This window comes from Mastomys coucha, unplaced genomic scaffold (assembly GCF_008632895.1).
Source record: "Mastomys coucha isolate ucsf_1 unplaced genomic scaffold, UCSF_Mcou_1 pScaffold21, whole genome shotgun sequence".
Classification (NCBI taxonomy): Eukaryota; Metazoa; Chordata; class Mammalia; order Rodentia; family Muridae; genus Mastomys; species Mastomys coucha.
The window spans coordinates 192,373,345-192,393,938 of record NW_022196904.1 but is presented as its reverse complement, the minus strand read 5'-3'; the positions used below and the strand labels follow the sequence as shown (position 1 = coordinate 192,393,938).

The 20,594-nt window shown below is 37.7% G+C and overlaps 1 protein-coding gene and 1 non-coding gene across 2 annotated transcripts in view; both read left to right on the top strand.

The window, feature by feature from the left end:
• Positions 1–20,594, top strand: part of Eif3a (eukaryotic translation initiation factor 3 subunit A) — a 28,913-nt gene that overhangs the window by 6,813 nt on the left and 1,506 nt on the right. The window contains exons 2-20 of the mRNA XM_031390871.1: positions 802–992; positions 1,133–1,269; positions 1,655–1,818; positions 3,734–3,933; positions 5,392–5,600; positions 7,612–7,783; positions 8,583–8,687; positions 9,017–9,115; positions 10,798–10,914; positions 11,127–11,312; positions 11,808–12,155; positions 12,645–12,749; positions 13,262–13,375; positions 13,951–14,073; positions 14,862–15,015; positions 16,327–16,511; positions 17,693–17,781; positions 18,329–19,047; positions 19,743–19,944. Coding sequence (XP_031246731.1) covers positions 802–992; positions 1,133–1,269; positions 1,655–1,818; positions 3,734–3,933; positions 5,392–5,600; positions 7,612–7,783; positions 8,583–8,687; positions 9,017–9,115; positions 10,798–10,914; positions 11,127–11,312; positions 11,808–12,155; positions 12,645–12,749; positions 13,262–13,375; positions 13,951–14,073; positions 14,862–15,015; positions 16,327–16,511; positions 17,693–17,781; positions 18,329–19,047; positions 19,743–19,944 — 3,619 coding nt within the window. The remainder of the gene's footprint in view (positions 1–801; positions 993–1,132; positions 1,270–1,654; positions 1,819–3,733; positions 3,934–5,391; positions 5,601–7,611; positions 7,784–8,582; positions 8,688–9,016; positions 9,116–10,797; positions 10,915–11,126; positions 11,313–11,807; positions 12,156–12,644; positions 12,750–13,261; positions 13,376–13,950; positions 14,074–14,861; positions 15,016–16,326; positions 16,512–17,692; positions 17,782–18,328; positions 19,048–19,742; positions 19,945–20,594) is intronic.
• On the top strand, positions 10,353–10,484 carry LOC116104322. The gene has a single exon (XR_004123828.1). It is a non-coding gene; the product is annotated as a small nucleolar RNA SNORA19 (small nucleolar RNA).

Here is a 20,594-nt window from a genome sequence, read left to right as displayed (position 1 = left end):
GAACTGTCACATCTTCAAACTCACATCTATATTCAATGAGATCCCTATCAAAATCTTAGTAAGCTATTTTGTAGATGGTTTTAAAATTTTTACAGAAATATAGGTAAGGAAATACCTATATTAGATGTACCAACTGACAGAGTTGGAGCACTTACTATGCAATTCTAACACTTGTTAACACTTCACTGGATTCCTTGAGAATGGATGGAATGTTAGGTCCTGAAATAAATACATTTAAATGTAGTCATCTGGTCTTAAAGTAGATACTAAAGACAGTCTACCTTCATCATAAAATATATCAGAAATTTAATCAGCTACAGAAATGTCATGCAGTCATACTTGAACTTTTAGTTACTATGGGAGATTCTCCCATCCACGATTTCAGTTTCTGGAATTTTAAAATCACTGAGTTCCTCCACATAAACACAATATTTTCAGGTGATGCTATACATTGAATGATTATGGGATTGCTATTAGAAGCCAAACATGCAAAGAAGAAAGTTGGGAACTACTTAGAAAATTAAAGCAGACAGTGAAGAGGCAAGATTTTTAAAAGTTCTTTTACGTTAATTTATTTGTAGAAGTGACGGGGCATGCACAGTCTTCTGTGTGCATGTGGCAGCCAGAGGACAATTTTTAAGAATGGGTTCTCCTGTTAATATGGGTTTCAGAGATAAAACTCAGAGGATCAGGCTTGGCAGCAAGGACCTTTACCTACTGATTGAGTCATTTTCCTTGGTCAGTCACTTTGATTTTTATATAGTATGTACAGCTAATGTCGATTTTTTTCCCCCTCCCCAGAATTTCTTGAGGTTGGCAAAAAGCAGCCTGCCCTGGATGTTCTTTATGATGTTATGAAAAGTAAGAAACACAGAACATGGCAGAAGATACATGAGCCAATTATGTTGAAATACTTGGAACTATGTGTGGATCTTCGTAAGAGCCACTTGGCTAAGGAAGGGTTGTATCAATATAAGAACATTTGTCAGCAGGTACAGTTTGTTTTTTAAGCGCTTTTAATAACTTTCTGAAGAATTTACCTTTTAAATTAAATTACATATCAAGATTTGCTTTTAAACTTTTTTTTTTTTTGGTTTATTGGAGAAAAATAAATTCATTTTCCTTCTTGTAGGTAAACATTAAATCTTTAGAAGATGTTGTTAGGGCATATTTGAAATTAGCAGAGGAAAAAACAGAAGCAGCTAAAGAAGAGTCCCAACAAATGGTGTTAGATATAGAAGATCTGGATAATATTCAGACTCCTGAGAGGTATGTGAGTTTAAACTCTTACTTAGTAAATATCTTGATAGTTAACACAATGTTTTTCTGTACATAGTGCACTTGTCCCTTGTTCCCTTTGAAAGTAGATGATTATCAGGGGCGGGGCGGGGCGGGGGACTGCTTTTCTTTAAAATCTGAAGTTTATGTACTTCAGGAACCAGGTAAGCAACATTTATGCCTTGATGGAACATGTGTTAAAATTTAGACGGTTATAATATAGATTTTTGGGTGTAGATGATGGGGGACAGCTTGATAGTGTGTATGAGGTTACGTATGGGAAGAAATTATGTGATCATTGTTGGTTTGGGATTTCTGATCACAGAGCAAAGTAGGAAATCATCTAATATAGCTTTCAATGCATTTTTCTTTGTAGTGTTCTCTTAAGTGCAGTAAGTGGGGAAGACACTCAGGATCGTACTGACAGATTGTTACTGACGCCCTGGGTCAAGTTCCTGTGGGAATCTTACAGGCAGTGTTTGGACCTTCTTCGAAACAATTCTAGAGTAGAGCGCCTTTACCATGATATCGCCCAACAAGGTAAAATGACAGTGTAAAATGGAAATAAACTGATTTGAGAAGTTGACTTTAGATAAAATTTTATAGAGCTACCTTCTGTTCTCTATACTAGAACTAAGATTGACATTTGTATATTAGATAAGTAGCTGAAGAAGATACTTGTCTTTACAGTTATGTATTTCCATGTGAAATTCCACTGACTTTTGAAACCCCTTTCTGCTTTTAAAGTTAGCACCCAGTAATAGGCTCCATTATGGTATTTTTATTGCACGTTTCCCGTCCCCCCTTTCCCCAATCTTTTACCTCCATTTTTTGGATAGCCTTAATATTTGATTCTCTGTAAATCCTTGCTATCCTGGAATTCACTCTAGACCAGGGTGGCCTTAACCTCAAAAATCTGCCTTCTGCTTTCTGGGTGTTGGGCAAGCAATATGCCCACTGTATTTTTTTCTTTTTTGTTCTTAGGCAGTAGTACTTAGTATTTATGTCATTGATCACTTCCTACTTTGTTGCCTCTCAGCACACTTATCTCTAAAGGACTAGAGTGACGCCATTTTTTTAATTTTTTTATATTAGTACACTGTAGCTGTCTTGACACATACCAGAAGAGGCCATTAGGTCTCATTTACAGATGGTTGTGAGTCACCATGTGGTTGCTGGGAATTGAATTCAGGACCTCTGTAAGTCAGTACTTGAGTTGACTTTTTTCCCCCCTGTTTTTTATACTTATAAGCTTGCATTGCCAGTCTCGAGATGATTACTCTCTTTTTTTGAAGATTTATTTATTTTATGTATATGAGTATACTAGCTGTACAGATGGTTGTGAGCAATCATGTGGTTGCTGGGAATTAAACTCAGGACCTCTCTGCTCGCTCCTGCCCGAATCGCTTCAGCCCAAAGATTTATTTATTGTTATATGTAAAGTACACTGCACCTGTCTTCAGACACACCAGAAGAGGGTGTCAGGTCTCATTACAGATGTTTGTGAGCCACCATGTGGTTGCTGGAATTTGAACTCAGGACCTCTGGAAGAGCAGTCAGCAATCTTAACCACTGAAAAGTCTCTCCAGCCCATGCTTACTCGGGGTTAGGGTCTTTTTGGCTTGGTTGGTCTTGAGTTTGGCTTGGTTGGTCTTGAGTTTCTAGTCCTCTGTCTCTCTGGTGCTGAGGATTACAGGCACACATCCACCATACCTGGCTCATAATTTCTTTATGTGTTGGTAACTTTCAACTAAGACTATTTTAGTAGGAATATTGGAACCTCTATGTATATAACATATGTGAATATTTATGTCCCCAAGCAAACTTGGGCCTTTTCTGATTTGATAAAAATGCTGAGTTGAAGTTAAATCAAATTGTTTGTTTTAGGTTTGTTGAATTAGAAATAATATTTGTACATTAGATATGTAAGTTCATTGTATTTCAGCCTACAAGTTTTTGTTTTTAGGTCTTTAAAGGTAAGTTCTAAATTTATTTGTTTTGAATTACTTTATTTTTTTGTGTGAGGGTGTTTTGACTGCGTGTATGTCTGTGTACCATGTGCATGCCTGGTGCTTGGAGAGGCCAGAGGAGGACACTGGATAGCCTGGATCTAGAATTACAGTTGGCCTGGAGCTGCCATGTGGGTTCTGGGACTCTAACTTGGGTCCTCTGGAGTAGACAGATGTTTATCTCTCCAGCTCCTGAGTCTAAATTTAAATTCCGTTCATTTCCTATTTGAAAATTACTAGAATTTATTTTGGGCCAGAACTGATGACCATGTCTTTTGGTTTGTTTAGGATTCAGAGTTGTGCTATATAGGTAGTATATGAAGGGAGTTAATGGTGAGCTTTGTGAATTTTGTTAAAGTTGATCTTAATATGGAACATATAAAACTTACTCTGATATTTAAGTTGACAAAAAATATCTAATTCTTGTTTGACAATTATGCTTACAGCTTTCAAATTCTGCCTCCAGTATACTCGAAAGGCTGAGTTCCGCAAGCTATGTGACAACTTGCGAATGCACTTATCCCAGATTCAGCGCCACCATAACCAAAGCACAGCAATTAATCTTAATAATCCAGAGAGCCAGTCCATGCATTTGGAAACCAGACTTGTTCAGTTGGACAGTGCTATCAGCATGGAATTATGGCAGGCAAGTTTAACTATTAGCTTAGTATCACATCACTTCTTTCCTCCTCTTGAGTATTGGTATCACTGGCTAATTTCAGGAAGTAACCTGAGAATTTAAGAATGTTTGATGGAGCAAGAAGAGCTCTGAACAGGAAGTTTGTATTTCAGTTCTTAATTGCTTGCATTAACCAGGGCCAAATCATGTAATCTTTTCATTTTATGAAAAAAAAATAAAACAACTTTCATTATGACTGATACAATGTTCTATGACTGGTACCTTTCTATGAGCTGCTAGGTAGTCTGGTGATAGAAGTATGGGGAAAACATTGCAAAGATGCTTTTGTCCTCCCCACCCCCTTTTGTTTTTTTTTTTTGGTATGGGGGAGGAGTAGTACCTGTTTATGTATGCACATACCCTTCTGTGCTGGGTACCAAACTCAGGGCATGTGCAACACCGTTTCCTTATAACTTTGTGTTTAATACATTCTAACTTTATTGTACTTTATGAGCATTTGTTGGTGATTGGAAATTAAAATCACACACACATCCTTTTCTGTTTGGAGAAGTGCTGCTTTAGCATTGTACATACATCATGTAAGCTGCATTTTAGAGATGGCAGTGATACTTAAAAGCTTCGTGGCCTCTTCCTCCTTAGGATAGTTTCTCAACATTTTGTTGCTTAATAACTTAAAGGCTTTTATATTTAACATAAAAGCCAGTTGAGATGATAATAGATTAAAAAATGGACCAAGTGAAAATTGGTTTAATTTTTCTGCTCTTACCCATAGTCTCTCTCTCTCTTTTTTTTTAAAATAGGAACACCCGTCTTAAATTGCTTGTAGAGGACAAGCAAAAAACATTATTAAGAAAAATGGATAAGCTTAAAGAAATGTTTATCCATTGCGCCATCACTCACAGATCACCTGGATTCTTTGTTTTTTATTACTAATTTATTCTCTCATTTATTTCATGACTAGTTTCTCTTCACTTCTTCTATTTTCCTCAATCACCTGTATTGTGTCTACTTGCTCTAAGTAGTATGCTAATGAGTGAATTTTTTCTTTCTTTTTTTTTAAGGATTATTTTATATATATGAGTAAACTGTAGCTGTCTTCAGACACACCAGAAGAGGGCATCAGATCAAATGGTTTTGAGCTACCATGTGGTTGCTGGGAATTGAACTTGGGTCCTCTAGAAGAGCAGTCAGTGCTCTTAACTGCTGACCCATCTCACCAGCCCCCAAATATTTTCTTATTATGCTATAATTATACTATTACCTAAATTGTTTATAAAGATTTCAAGATAGCATTTTTATAATTATTACAATCTCAAATTTATTAGACATTCTAGAAATTGGGCATTTTGTGTTTTTATTTATAATCTTTTAGTTTCACAAGAGATTTACATTTTTTAATAAAGGTTTTTTTAATAAAGTGATTAATTTGGTTAATTAATTAGGAATTAATTCCTAACATTTTAGGAAGCCTTCAAAGCTGTGGAAGATATTCATGGACTATTTTCCTTGTCTAAAAAACCACCTAAGCCTCAGTTGATGGCAAATTACTATAACAAAGTTTCAACAGTATTTTGGAAATCTGGAAATGCTTTATTTCATGCATCTACACTTCATCGCCTTTATCATTTGTCTAGAGAAATGAGAAAGAATCTTACACAAGATGAGATGCAAAGGTAAGAATGTTACAGTTGGATGGTAGTGTGGTTAAACTAAGTGGTAGTATGGTCTAAGCCTGAGGTTTCTTAGCTTCTGGACATTTTAAATTGACCAAATCCTGTTATGGTGTACTGCTAATGCTTGGTAAGATGTTTATCACTACTCCTAGACTACTCCTTAGGGGCCAGGAGGACTCTCTAGTTGTCTCTACCAAGTGTCTCCATTGTTCTCCTTGAAAAATATTGAGCCATCTTCTATCATTCCTGCCCCCTGATAAACTGCTACCAGAAACCCAAATGAGACAATTATGTATTCATAGAGGTAGTCTTAACATGCGAACCTTCTATTCATGTATTGGTAGATTCTATTCTTAGAGAAAGTTGGATATTTAAGTAACTAGTTCCATTAAGTTTTTTCTTCCTAATTATAAAACATTAATGTAGTAGGGTTATATCCTGGTAAACCCGCTGTAAGTTGAAAAAATATTAAGTAATATGTTACACTTAGCTACTATTAACAGTGTAGAATACTGGGGGGTAGGAGAGGTTGTGTTTACTTTTAGTATTACACGACTGACTAAGAGCTGTGGCTCATTCATCGATGGTGCATAATTTTTTAAATAATACTACAACTTATATCACTAGCCTGGGAAAAGGTAGAAACAATTTTTTTGGTACCACAGTAAAAGTAGTTTATATTTTTTGTTTTTGTATGTTTTATTTTGCTTTTTGCTTTTTGAGACAGGACTTTTCTTTGTAGCCTTGGCTGTCCTAGAGAACTGCTCTGTAGATCAGGAGATTGGTCTTCAAACTCACAGAGATCTGCCTGCCTCTGCCTCCTGAGTGCTGGGATGAAAGGTGTGCACCACCACTACCTGCTGCCCCCCCCCCCATATTTTTATAAAATGGAGACTATTTGGGTGCTAGGCATGAAATATAGCTTGTAGACTATTAAAAGAAAACCTTAGTATAGATTGAATTTGGTAGCTCTTACTCTTAGCATATAAGAGGCTTACCTAGGAGTATCAAAAGTTCAAAATTACTTTAAAATACACAGCAAATTCTTGGCTGGCTTAAATTATGTAGCAAGATCCCTTCCAATAATTAAAATCCAAAACAAACCCTACCATTTTCAGTTGCCTCCTCCACCTTTTTGTCAAGGCAGGAATTATGCAATTCACTTATCACCTTCTTTGTATTAGTAAACTGACATTTTGGTTTTTCAAGAGAGGGTTTCTCTGTGAAGCCTTGGCTGTCCAGGAACTTACATGGTAGACTAGGCTGGTCTTGAATTCTGAGATCCTCCCTGCCACTACCTCCTGAATGCTGGGCCTCCTGAGTGCTGGGATTAAAGGCATGTATACACTGACTTTATTTATAAATTTGTTTGTGAGTATACTGTAGCTGTCTTGAGGCATACCAAAAGAGGGCATTGAATCCCATTACAGGCTGTGAGCCATCACGTGGTTGCTAGGAATTGACCTCTGGAAGAGCTGAGGTCTTAACCTATGAGCCATCTCTCCAGCCCCCATTGGCTTTTTTTATATGTGTTTTTCTTAGTTTTATAGAAGGATACAAAATCAACTAAATGGTTTTGCTGAATAGAATTTTAATACTGTTCTTTCCACAAACGCTTTTAATACTGTTGAGTCATTTACTCCTGTGTATGTTATTGAGGCTCCTGGGCACTGAAACCTGTGCTACTTAGCATTCTATAGTGCTATAGTTCTTTTGTGTTTCAGGGAAGTGAAAATTTAGCTTTTCTCTCTCCCTTTCCATTCTCTGTCATAATTGTGTTTACTTAAAGTCTGTTTTCTTAGTTTCTAAAGCTACCTTTAGTTACTTTGGTAAGGAAGTATTTCTTTACTGCTGTTGGGCCACATTCTGTGTTGATGAGATTGAGTCTGTTAAGGATTCATTTCTTCAAAGTTCAGTTTTCATGATGTGCTGTATGTAATCTGGTATACAATAAGTAATTAAAGAGAAGGCACATTTACAATCTCAACAAACAAAACTTTGTTCACCACAGAATGTCTACTAGAGTCCTTTTGGCGACTCTTTCCATTCCTATTACTCCTGAGCGAACTGATATTGCTCGACTTTTGGATATGGATGGTATTATAGTTGAGAAGCAGCGACGCCTTGCCACATTGCTAGGTCTTCAAGCCCCACCCACACGAATCGGCCTAATTAATGATATGGTTAGTATAAGTTCTGAGTATCTCTTTGTACAGTAAGCTTTGTGGTAAGTTTTAATTCATGATTAAATACTGGGAATTCAGATTCATTGTTAGGCTTCTGCTGTGTGGACAGGAAACCACTGATGAAATAGATATGTTGCTCATTTGAGGCAATTGTTTAAAGCAGTGGTTCACAGGGTATGTGGTGAATCAAGTACTTAGTATTTGCATGATACTGATTCATATTCCAGTGAACATCAAAACCCACTAGTATGCTAGTAGCCTGGAATAGGGCAATGTTTGTATTTTCATGTTATTTATATATATATATTATATATATGTTCATATAAAATTAAAATTATCTTTAGATGACTTAGAATACTCATAAATCATTTGGCATGGTTAGGTGACGATGGCAAGAAAAAGGCATTTAAGACAGCTGCAGTTATTTTCTTGAGTAGTATTTAAATATGATTGAGTGTTTGTAGAGCCTGATGATAGAAGGGACCAGAGCTGTTAGATGAACATGTTACTGTCCTGTTAATGGACATTGAGCCTTTTTAATTTTATTTTAGGAAGAATAGTGTACTCCTGGTAATTTTGTGATACTTGTATAATATTTTACTTTATGGCTTACTCTTTTTTCAAGTTTTTCAGTTTTTTTTTTCCTGGCTGTTAAATATAAGTAGACACTATGGGTATTGTATTTGATGAGTTTTCAGGTAATTACTAGATAGTCTAGTTTTAATTTGTAGTCAGTTCAGATTCCTAGTTGGAAAATTTCCTTTAGCAGTTAAACTTTTTGCTTTTCTTGCTATAGGTCAGGTTCAATGTGCTACAATATGTTGTCCCAGAAGTAAAAGACCTTTACAACTGGTTGGAGGTGGAATTCAACCCACTAAAACTCTGTGAGAGAGTTACAAAGGTAGGCTTTGGCATAGGCATTTTGGTCTTTACTATATGGCCAGCATTATTGCAGTTGAGCATTGTACTTATCTAAAGAACACATTGTTCCCCAATGTGTTAAGGATGGCACATTTTATTTTCATATCAAGAGAAAAGATCTTTCTGATGCTAAACAAAGTTTGGGACGTAAATTAGCAGCATGACTACTTTAGCCACTTCTGTCAGTTACTTTCAGACAAGAATTGGTAATATATGTTTATATATGCTGTTTAGTATATATAAAGAACGTGAAAAAATGAACTGTCCTTGTAGAATAAACTTTTTTTCTCAACTTAATTGATTTCATAGGTATTAAATTGGGTTAGGGAACAACCTGAAAAGGAACCAGAATTGCAACAATATGTACCACAACTACAGAATAATACCATACTCCGCCTTCTGCAACAGGTAAGAATAAAAGCAAATGATTTATAGAGAAAGAGATTTGTGCCCTTGACTTTGTATGTATCATTTAGTATATATACGTACTTGTTTTGTATATGTGCACGCAAGTATATGAAGACTAGAGGTGGACATTGGCTGTCATTACTGTGTTCTTTGAGATCATCTGTCACTGAACCTGCAGCTCACAAATTAGCTAGACTGGTTGGCTCTGGGAATCCTGTCATTCATAGCCACTTCACTCTTTATTTTGGTGACATGACTGAAAAAGGTTTAGATTTAAGAAATGAAAGCTACCCCAAATTCAACTCAATTTTCTGTATTTGTAATTTTAAAGCAGAATCAGTGACTTAAAACCACTTCGTCCCTCTCCTAATGAATTTTCATTAGGTATGGGTTACTGCTCCCCTGGGTTCTGAGATTAAAGGTGTACATTACTATGCCTAGTCCTGAGTTCTTTGTTAATATAGGGATACCTATTCCTTTCAAAATCTACCTACATGATTTTTTTTTTAAGATTTATTTATTTATTATATGTAAGTACACTGTAGCTGTCTTCAGACACACCAGAAGAGGGCGTCAGATCTCATTACGGGTGGTTGTGAGCCACCATGTGGTTGCTGGGATTTGAATTCATGGCCTTCTGAAGAGCAGTCGGTGCTCTTCCCCACTGAGCCATCTCACCAGCCCATACCTACATGATTTTTAATAGTCTGAAAGATCCATAGTATACTTGCTCAGATCATAGTAATGAAAACACTTTCCAGTGACACTGCAGCTCCTTTTAGGAGCTTCTCATTAGAAGTGTTTACAGCAGTCGGGCAGTGGTGGCGCACGCCTTTAATCCCCGCACTTGGGAGGAAGAGGTAGGCAGGTTTCTGAGTTCGAGGCCAGCCTAGTCTAGAGAGTGAGTTCCAGGACAGCCAGGGCTACTCAGAGAAACCCTGTCTCGAAAAACCAAAAAAAAAAAAAAACAAACAAACAAAAAAGAAATCTTTACAGCATCAAACATAACACACTCATATGAGTGAGACTTCTGTAATATGTGGAATTAGTGACACAGTTTATATAATAGACTTTAGCAGTATATTACAAGAGCATCTTACCAGTAATGAATGGGTAGTCTTTTGCTATTAGTGTTTTCATCATTTTAGGCCAATGTCATGACTATGGTTAAGTGATGTGGTTTATTAGTGGAATAAATGCTTTTATTTTTACTTTGTGAGGATTAATTAAGATGTGTTTGCACATTTCATTGACCTGCTTTCTCTTGAAAATGTGAGCAGTGTTATTTCTTATGTGCTATACAAATAGTTGAAGGTTAATTAGCAGAGTAACTGAATATAGTAATTCTGCCAGTCCCCTTCAGACAAAAAAAATTGGAAATATTTGTATTAGGTAAGTAGCAGGCCTTTATCTATAAATATGTGACCGTTAGTTTTTTTTCATTTATGAAATTGGAAATTCAGAATACACACACACACACACACAAGTAATGTGGTCATAGCATATGATTTGGGGTTGAAACCCAATCCAGTAGTCTTTTGCTAAGCTGAATTGTATGAACTTTAGTTTTTCCCTTTTTGAACAATGGGCATAATTTCTGCTTCCTGTGTATCTACCATGAAATTGCACAGAAAACATGTAAGTAGTAGCTGTTGTTATTAACCTTGTGTTTTTTTGTGCAGGTGGCACAGATTTATCAGAGCATTGAGTTTTCTCGTTTGACTTCTCTGGTTCCTTTTGTTGATGCTTTCCAACTGGAACGGGCCATAGTAGATGCAGCCAGGCATTGTGACCTGCAGGTATGTGTTAAAAGAAGCATTGGCAGCTTAGAAGGTCTTTGAGAACTAGAAAGACGCATCTTTTGTTTCTCTGTTTTTGGTATAATGATATCTTTTAAAAACAGAGTCTACTGAACAGACTTTCATTACTTTTCTATTAACATTGGCTTGATAATTTTCTTCTCAAATTCATTGAACTATATGCTTGGTTATTGATAATTTAATTTTTAAAGGTTCGTATTGACCATACTTCTCGGACTCTGAGTTTTGGATCAGATTTGAATTATGCAACTAGAGAAGATGCCCCAATTGGTCCTCATCTGCAGAGCATGCCGTCAGAACAAATAAGAAATCAGCTCACAGCCATGTCCTCAGTGCTTGCAAAAGCACTTGAAGTCATCAAGCCTGCTCACATTCTGGTATGTGTTTTGAGGGGATATGAGCTATACATGTTTTGAAGGACTAATATTATCTTTTATAGAATGGTTAAGAGATGAAATCTGCAGAAGGGATTTTATGATTTCCTATTCACTGGTTCTTGAGATGCTTTTGTCAAGCAAGCCATAGAACTGCCTTTAAATATGTCTCATGTTATAAGAGGTTGTTCCATAAGGCGCCATGGCCCAGTTGTTGAGGTGATTGGGTTCTTGCTTAATTATTATTGATGAACTCTTTATATTTTTCTTGGGTTGACAGAATACATTTGGTGCTAAGAACAATAATAGACTTGCAAATGGTATCTTAGGTTGCCATTGCTAGACACGGAAAAAGTGCCACAGTAGTTTGTACTAGAACATTATCTAAATACATATATTTGTTGAGAGCCAGTGTTTCACAATTAATTTTACTATTGCTGTCTAATACTGAGGTATATTTATGATCATTGTAAATGCATTTTTTTTTTTTTTTGGAAGCAAGAGAAAGAAGAACAGCATCAGTTGGCAGTTACTGCATATCTTAAAAATTCCCGAAAAGAGCATCAGAGGATCCTGGCTCGGAGACAGACAATTGAGGAAAGAAAAGAACGTCTTGAGAGTCTGAATATTCAACGTGAAAAGGAAGAACTAGAGCAGAGGGAAGCTGAACTTCAGAAAGTACGGAAGGCTGAAGAAGAAAGACTGCGCCAAGAGGCAAAGGAGAGAGAGAAGGAACGAATCCTTCAAGAACATGAGCAAATCAAGAAGAAAACTGTTCGGGAGCGGTTAGAGCAGATTAAGAAGACAGAGCTGGGTGCCAAAGCATTTAAAGATATTGACATTGAAGTATGTAGTTTCTTTGCTCTTGAGCTCCCATTTGGTTAATTTTGACATTTTTCATTTAAGTAGGATTTAATTCTAGAAAGCAACTGATTGTTGATTACATTTGTCCTTAATTTGTGACCCGAAGAAGATGGCTTAATGGTTAAGAACATGTACTACTTTTTCCAGAAGACCCAACTAAGTTTAGTTTCCAGTACCCATATCAGATGGCTTATGACTATCTGGCATTCAGGCATCTGTACTCAAGTGCACGTACAGCCTTCCCCATAAGTAAAATCTTCTAAAACTATTTAAATCTTCAAATCTTCTAAAAAATATTTAGAGCCAGGAATTGCCACTCAGGCAGAGGCAGGTGGATGTTTTGAGTCCAAGGCCAGCTTGGTCTACATAGTGGATTCCAGGTTAGCCAGAGCTATATGGAGAGAAGTTCTGACTCAAGTAAGTAAGTAAATAAAAATATTTGTGACAATTCTGCCTTTGTGTTGCCATCAGGATCTTGAAGAACTGGATCCAGATTTTATTATGGCCAAACAGGTTGAGCAACTGGAGAAAGAAAAGAAGGAGCTTCAGGAACGCCTGAAGAATCAAGAAAAGAAGGTAATGAGAGGGTGGATGATGGATTTCCTCCCCCCACTCCCTTTATTTTTAAACAAGGTCTCCAAACTGGCCTTAAACTGCTTTGCAGCTGAGCTGAGATTGCCCTTGAATTCTTACTCCTCCCGCCTAGTGAGATTGTTCATCTTTTCATATAACTTAAAAAGATTCTATTTTGGCCAGGTGGTGTTTATGCATTCCTTTAATCCTACACTTGGGAATCAGAGGTAGGCTGATCTCTGAGTTTGAGTTCATTTTGGTCTTTGGAAGAAGTCCTGTGTCAAAAACCAAGCTGGGCGGTGGTGGTGCATGCCTTTAATCCCAGCACTTGGGAGGCAGAGGCAGGCGGATTCCTGAGTTTGAGGCCAGCCTGGTCTATAGAGTAAATTCCAGGACTGCCAGGGCTACACAGAGAAGCCCTGTTTCAGGAAGAAGAAGAAGAAAAAAAAAAAAAAAGCCAAAAAAGGGGGGGGGGTGTTATTTTGTAACACTGCATTTGTTTCCATTTCATTCAGATTGACTATTTTGAGAGAGCTAAGCGTTTGGAAGAAATTCCTTTAATAAAGAGTGCTTATGAGGAACAAAGGGTTAAAGACATGGACCTGTGGGAACAGCAAGAAGAAGAAAGAGTAAGCATTTCATTTTATTGTGGCATCACAGACCATAAACTAAGTTATAAGTCAGCCAGAAAATTCTTTTAAATTCTTTTGCTAGATGTAATGCTTATTGGAAAAAGAAATGTTCACAATAGAGTTTAATAAGAAACTATTAATTACAGCCTTAAGGGCACACAAACGAGAGAATGGGGCTGTGTGGCATCTGAAGTCTCAGGGTCGTCTACCATCTGGAGACTTACAGGATTGTGTTAATAATTCTTCCTGTTTTTTAAAGGAGAGATTGAGGTTTTATGATAATTCTCTTTAGGCATAAGTATTTAAGTAGAAATAGAAAACATTTGGGACAGTATGGAGGCTTTTATATTTTCATAGGGCTGAGAAAAAAGTCTAATATTTTACCTTATTTTCCAGTAAAATTAAAACTTCAAAATCTCATAGGACTTCTATTAGGGGATATGTTAGGATGTTCTGTTTTCACTTTAAAATACAATGGGGAAGGAGAAGCTTCATAATTTTAAAGGATAGAATCTTCTTGGGGTATATTAGTAATAACATGCTTTGGAGATTACCCTAGTGTGTACTTTCAGATTACTACAATGCAGCTAGAACGAGAAAAAGCTCTGGAACATAAGAATAGGATGTCACGAATGTTGGAAGACAGAGATCTATTTGTGATGCGGCTCAAAGCTGCCAGGCAGTCTGTCTATGAGGTGAGTTTACTATGTTTTGTTTTAGGTAAAAGTTAATTTGTGAACTTATAGTTTTCTTTTGAGGATTTTCCCTTAACAGTCTGTCTTGAATTAAAGGTATAGGTGAATTGGGAGATATTTTAATCTTATGTTTCAAAGATGAAAGCTGATTCTTTTGATCTTTTTTAAGTGTGGGATTTTTGGGGGGCAGTTGTATGTAGAATTTCAGGCCCACATAGTTACCTTAAGATTCCTTTTTTTTAAGTTTTATTTTTACTGTTTGATTCAGAAATGAATTAGATCACTGCTAGGCATCTAGGTACATTTTCTTAATAATAGCACTTGGGAATCATAGGCAGATCTGAGTTGAGGGTCAGCCTGGTCTGTGTAGTATTCTCGGACAGCCATGAGTATGTAGAGGGACTGTGTCTCCAAAAAAAAAAAGTAGAAGAAGAAATGAACTATATCAAAGATAGTTTGTTGGTAAAAGCTCTAAGTCAATTTCTTTATTATAAATAAAGTGTGACTTTTTGAGGTCGCTGTTTTGGAACTGGTATTTGAATCTACCACCTTAGATGTGCCAGGTAAGCATTCAGCTCTCAGTGATACTAGTCCAGTGTAGATAATAGTAATAATTCAAAATTTAACAAACATGACACTATTTCTTTACCCATTAAGAGATTCTGCTTTTGTATTTACTTGGCCACTTTTTATGGTTTTCAAATTGTGAATTTACAAGTGTAAAACTGTTATTCATGTTTATATGTTTAAAAAAAATTGGCCCGTGGGGGTAACTGTTCAATTTGCAGGAAAAACTGAAACAGTTTGAAGAGCGTTTAGCAGAAGAAAGGCATAATCGCCTGGAAGAACGGAAAAGGCAGCGGAAAGAAGAACGCAAAATAACTTATTACAGAGAAAAGGAAGAGGAAGAGCAGAGGAGGGCAGAGGAGCAGATGCTTAAAGGTAACCATTAGATAAACTTCATGATAGGTGTGGGTGCTATGTTTGACAATCTTTTTTTGTTTGTTTGTTTGTTTTGTTTTTTCTTTTTTGGTTTTTCGAGACAGGGTTTCTCTGTATAGCCCTGGCTGTCCTGGAACTCACTCTGTAGATCAGGCTGGCCTTGAACTCAGAAATCCACCTGCCTCTGCCTCCCAAGTGCTGGGATTAAAGGCGTGCGACACCACCCCCTGGCCATGTTTGACAATCTTATTTAGGAAACTAAGGGATCAGATAACCCAGTGCATTAAATGTGTTGGTGCTGATTCCTCTATTAACCTATAGCTAAATACTTTTTACTTTTCATGTTGGTGTTTTAGTATCCTGTGTCGTCAATGATAATTACATAATGTGTTTCTATACCTTGAACCCCATATATTCAGTAAGTAGAATTTGTTTTAGTGTGGTTTCTGTTGCTGCAATAAAATACTGACCAAAAGCACTTTGGGGGATAAAGAGGGTTTACTTGAATTCCATATCATGGTCCATCATTGAAGGAAGCCAGAGTTTCTGCCAGGGGCTCAAGGTATTGAACAAAGACCACAGAAGAAAGCTGCTTCCTTGATAAGTCCCTCTGACCTGCTCAGCCACCTTTCAGGCACACCTGCCCAGGGATGGTATTGCCCACAGCAATCAAGACAAGCCCATAGACCAGTCTAATAGAGACTGATATTCTTTTCTCCCAATTAATGCCTAGATTTGTGTGACTGAACAAAAATATGATTAGTGTATAGGACCATCGTAATCATTGTGGACTACTTGTGGGTTTTTTTCTTGGGGAGAGGGGACTCTTGTTTGTTTTTTGAATCTTAATCACTATTTGCTTATTGCCATCTACTTTAAATTTCTAAATTATTGGGTATGTATGATGTGTTGGGCAGGCCAACTTTGAAGAGTCAGTTTTTTCTTTTCATTTTGATGTAGGTTCTGAGGATTAAATACATAGAGTTAAGATTATGTATGTGTGAATGCTGGCCATCTTGCTGCTCATGTTTTAATATTATTGCCTTCTAAAACAAGAGTGTATCTCTGCGGGGTAGTAGTGGCCCACACCCTAATCCCAGCACTTGGGAGGCAGAGGCAGGTAGTCTACAGAATGAGTTCCAGGACAGCCAGGACTATACAGAGAAGCCCTGTCTCGAAAAACCAAAAATAAAAAATAAAAAATAAAAATAAGGAGTGTGTATCTCTGCTTTATACTAGAAAAGCTACCCTGATGGAAGGAGTAAGGTATGGGTGGTAAGCACATTTGAGTAACCTGACAAATTTTCATAGAGCGAGAAGAAAGAGAGCGTGCTGAGAGAGCAAAACGGGAGGAAGAACTTAGAGAGTATCAGGAGCGAGTCAAGAAACTAGAAGAAGTAGAAAGGAAAAAGCGGCAAAGAGAGCTGGAAATTGAAGAAAGGGAAAGGCGCAGAGAGGAAGAAAGGAGACTTGGTGATGATCCACTTTCTAGGAAGGTGAGTATAGAACTTATCTTGTTTTCTTCTTTGGTGCTGGAGCATGAATTTAGACATTATCTGGCAAATAAATCCTCTATTACTGAGCTGTCTTCCCAGACCTTGAGAATTTATTTAATTGCACGTAGATACATCAGTGAATTTTCTTGTAATATTGTGACCTGATTTCTCTAACTACTTGATATTCTCTGACTACTTAGATACAAAGATCTGTTTATATTCACAGTGTCTCCATGAATTGGGAGAGATAATTGGGTCCATTCCAACTTCATTCAGAATGTATAGTACAACAATTGGACTCCTTGATATTACTTGTATGCAAAAATGACTTCTTTCTCTCATCTCTTGAATTCTTCTAATTGATTGTTTTGTTGCCCATAGTTCAGTTTAAATTAGCCCATGTGTCATTTCTGATTCCTAAGCTGTTTCCCCAGTCATAATCTCCTTCCATACTTTCCTTTAGTTCTGCTTCTGATCTACTCAGAAATCCACCTGCCTCTGCCCAGCAAGTGCTGGGATTAAAGGCGTGCGCCACCACTGGCCTGCTTCAGTTTTCATAGTGGTAGCATGTATGTCCCTTAAATCTGCTATTCTGTTTCTGCTTCATTTGGTTTGTATTCATTTCCTAGAGCAAAAAGCAAACAAACTTAATGAGCCCTTTTCACCAGTTTTAGCTGTCAGCTTGTGCTTCAGCCACTCTGAGTTATTGCTTTGCCCTTTCAACAAAACATTGCTTGTTTATTGATTGCTTTTTTTTCCAGAAAAGATTTTTTCAGATTATTTTTAGTTATATACATGGGGGTATGTGCATGAGTGCTGAGTTGTTGGATTCACTGGAGCAGGAGTTTACAGGTAATTGTGAGCCATCTTATATTAGTGCTGGGAACTGAACTGTGATTCTCTGGAAGAGCAGTACATACACTCAATGCTTTCCAGTCTCTAGTTTTTTATTTCTGTGGGAGTACGAGGTCTCAACACAGCTAAGGCTGCTTTAAGCTCCTGATCCTGTTGTCTCTGTCTTCAAGCAATGAAGTTACAGCTGCAGTGCCTCATTTTAACCAGAGTCTCATTTTAGGATCTTGAGGTTTGTTTAATTAAAGAATGAAGTGCTTGATTGGTAGTAACTCCAGTAGTTGTAATCCTAACTTTTAGCACTATGTGCCTTTTTGCTTTGTTCGCAGGACTCTCGGTGGGGAGATAGAGATTCAGAAGGCACCTGGAGAAAAGGACCAGAAGCTGACTCTGAGTGGAGAAGAGGCCCACCAGAAAAGTAAGTAGACTGATTCCTGGGATCATTGCACTTTGTCTTGGATCCTAGTGTCTGGGATTTAAAATCAGACCTGTAGAAAAAAGGTGAAGTTTCTGTAAGAATTGTATGCAGGTCCATCTGTTATTTGAGCCAATGTCAGGGTTTTTTTTGTTTTTGTAGCTTTGGGATGACCTTGAACTCCTGATCTTGTCTTTACCTCCTAAGGTTTGGATTTACAAGCTTGTTGTGCCACCATACCTGGTTTTAATCTTTGTAGTAATGGGTGTAGAACCCAAGGTTGGTAACAGCATAGCAAGCACTCACTAAGCTCCTTGCTCAGTTTTTGACCATTTTTTATGGTAACTGCTAGTGGTAGACAGAACAGTGGCTTTAATTTTATGCAGAGATTACAGTTTAGAGGAAGCTCATTGTAAAATATACAGGCAATTTTTTTAAAGGACCAGAGTTAATGAATTTAAACTTAGTGATTTGTAAGAAATAGTGAAATCAAGGATCCATATTCCTTTTGAAAACTTTGTTTTTCAAGCTGTACTTTGTTTCTCCTTAGGGAGTGGAGACGAGAAACTCGGGATGATGAGAGGCCTCATAGGAGAGATGAGGATCGGCTGAGGCGCTTGGGGGGGGATGATGAAGAGAGAGAGTCTTCTCTTAGACCAGATGATGATCGAGTCCCCAGGCGTGGCCTGGATGATGATAGAGGGCCTAGACGTGGTCCTGATGAAGATAGATTTTCTCGTAGAGGAACAGATGATGACCGTCCTTCCTGGCGTAATGCAGATGATGACAGGCCTCCCAGGCGAATTGGTGATGATGACAGGGGAAGCTGGCGTCACACAGATGACGACAGACCACCCAGACGGGGACTGGATGATGACAGACCACCCAGACGGGGACTGGATGATGACAGACCACCCAGACGGGGACTGGATGATGAGAGAGGAAGCTGGCGCACAGCAGATGAGGACAGAGGACCTAGACGTGGGATGGATGATGATCGGGGGCCAAGACGAGGAGGTGCTGATGATGAACGGTCATCCTGGAGGAATGCTGATGATGACAGAGGTCCCAGGAGAGGCATGGATGATGATAGGGGTCCCAGGCGAGGGTTGGATGATGACCGAGGACCTTGGAGGAATGCTGAAGATAGGATTTCCAGGAGAGGTGCAGATGATGACCGGGGGCCTTGGAGAAATATGGATGATGATCGGATTCCTAGACGGGGTGATGATGCAAGACCTGGTCCCTGGAGACCATTTGTCAAGCCAGGTATGATTCTAGTTTTAAAAATAAGATGCTTTGTGGCATGTTTGATAGGTTTGTTTACATGTTAAAAATGTTTAAACCACTGTACTCAAAACACTACTGATTTATAATAGTCAATCAATGGCCAGCAGTCCTGGTAACCTGAACAGTTCATCTAATACCCTTTTGCCTTTAAAATTGGAGATTGTACTTTAACCTATGTTTGGGGGTCATTTGAACAGTAAAGTAACCAGGAAAAAATTACAGCACTAAATAAGTAGACCGTTAAAAGGACCTTTTAAAAAAAAAAAAAAATAGTAAAAGGGCTGATCCTGGAAGGCAGAGTGCTACCAACCTGAGCTGGCATTACCTGTGTCAGGAGACAACTTTTTTTCCCCTGAACTGAGTGATTGTAAAATTGCCACAAGTTTTAATTATGTGATTATAAATATTTTGAATGTAGGCTGTGCATAATTGCACACACCTTTGATCTCTAAGCACACTTGGAGGCAGAGGATGTTTGTAACTTCAAAGCTAGCCTAGTCTACATGGTAAGTTCCAGAAAAGCCAGGCCTACATAGAGAAGCCCTGTCTTTAAAAAAGAAAAAAAAAAATCAAGAATCTGGCAGTAATGACAATTAAACAAGTTAAATCCCAGCACCACATAAATCTACAATTGCTAATTTGTTAAAAATAAAATTGCTCTTTTTATAAACTAGGTGGATGGAGAGAGAAGGAAAAGGCTAGAGAAGAGAGTTGGGGTCCACCTCGAGAATCAAGACCATCAGAAGAACGTGAATGGGATAGAGACAAAGAGAAGGACAGAGATAATCAAGATCGAGAAGAGAATGACAAGGACCTTGAACGAGATAGAGACAGAGAGAGAGATGGGGACCGGGAGGATCGTTTCAGAAGACCCAGGTTAGTAATGACCTACTGTTGTTAACAGGTTTCTTTTAAACTCTGCTGTGATTTCCAAATCAGTTTAGAGAAATAATACTCCGGTTTCATTTACCACTTAGAGTGCACATAGAGTGTGAGTGATTAACACTCTTCCCCCACCCCCCAATCTATAAAATGAGAATATGGAGGTTTAACCTGTTGACTGTTTGCAGGTTATATAACTGGTAAAGGAACCAGTCCAGATGCCTACCACTCCTACTTCTTAGAGCAGTGGATCAGCTTAGTTGGTCTTAATTCTTTTTTATTTGTTTTTGAGAAGATGACATCTTTCTGTATAGCTCAGGTTGACCTGAAATTCACACTCAGTTTTTATTAGTGGTAAAAGTCCTAGCATGTTCCCTCTGCCTTAATGGTGTTGCTACTAGCAAATCTAGTAGAAAAAGCTCTCTTTAGCATGGCAGCCAGCAACTTTTTTATAGCTAGTGCACTAGCTCTTGGAATATGGGTTGTGCTTCTGTAGGATTTTTGTGTAAGTAGCTACATTGAGGTCTGTTTGCTTTCTATGCCCCAAATACCAGATGTTAGTTAAAACCCAGGATGATAAATTTAGATTAATAAACTGGATTTGGTGTGTTGCTTTTTTTTTTTTTTTTTTTTTTTTTTTTTTT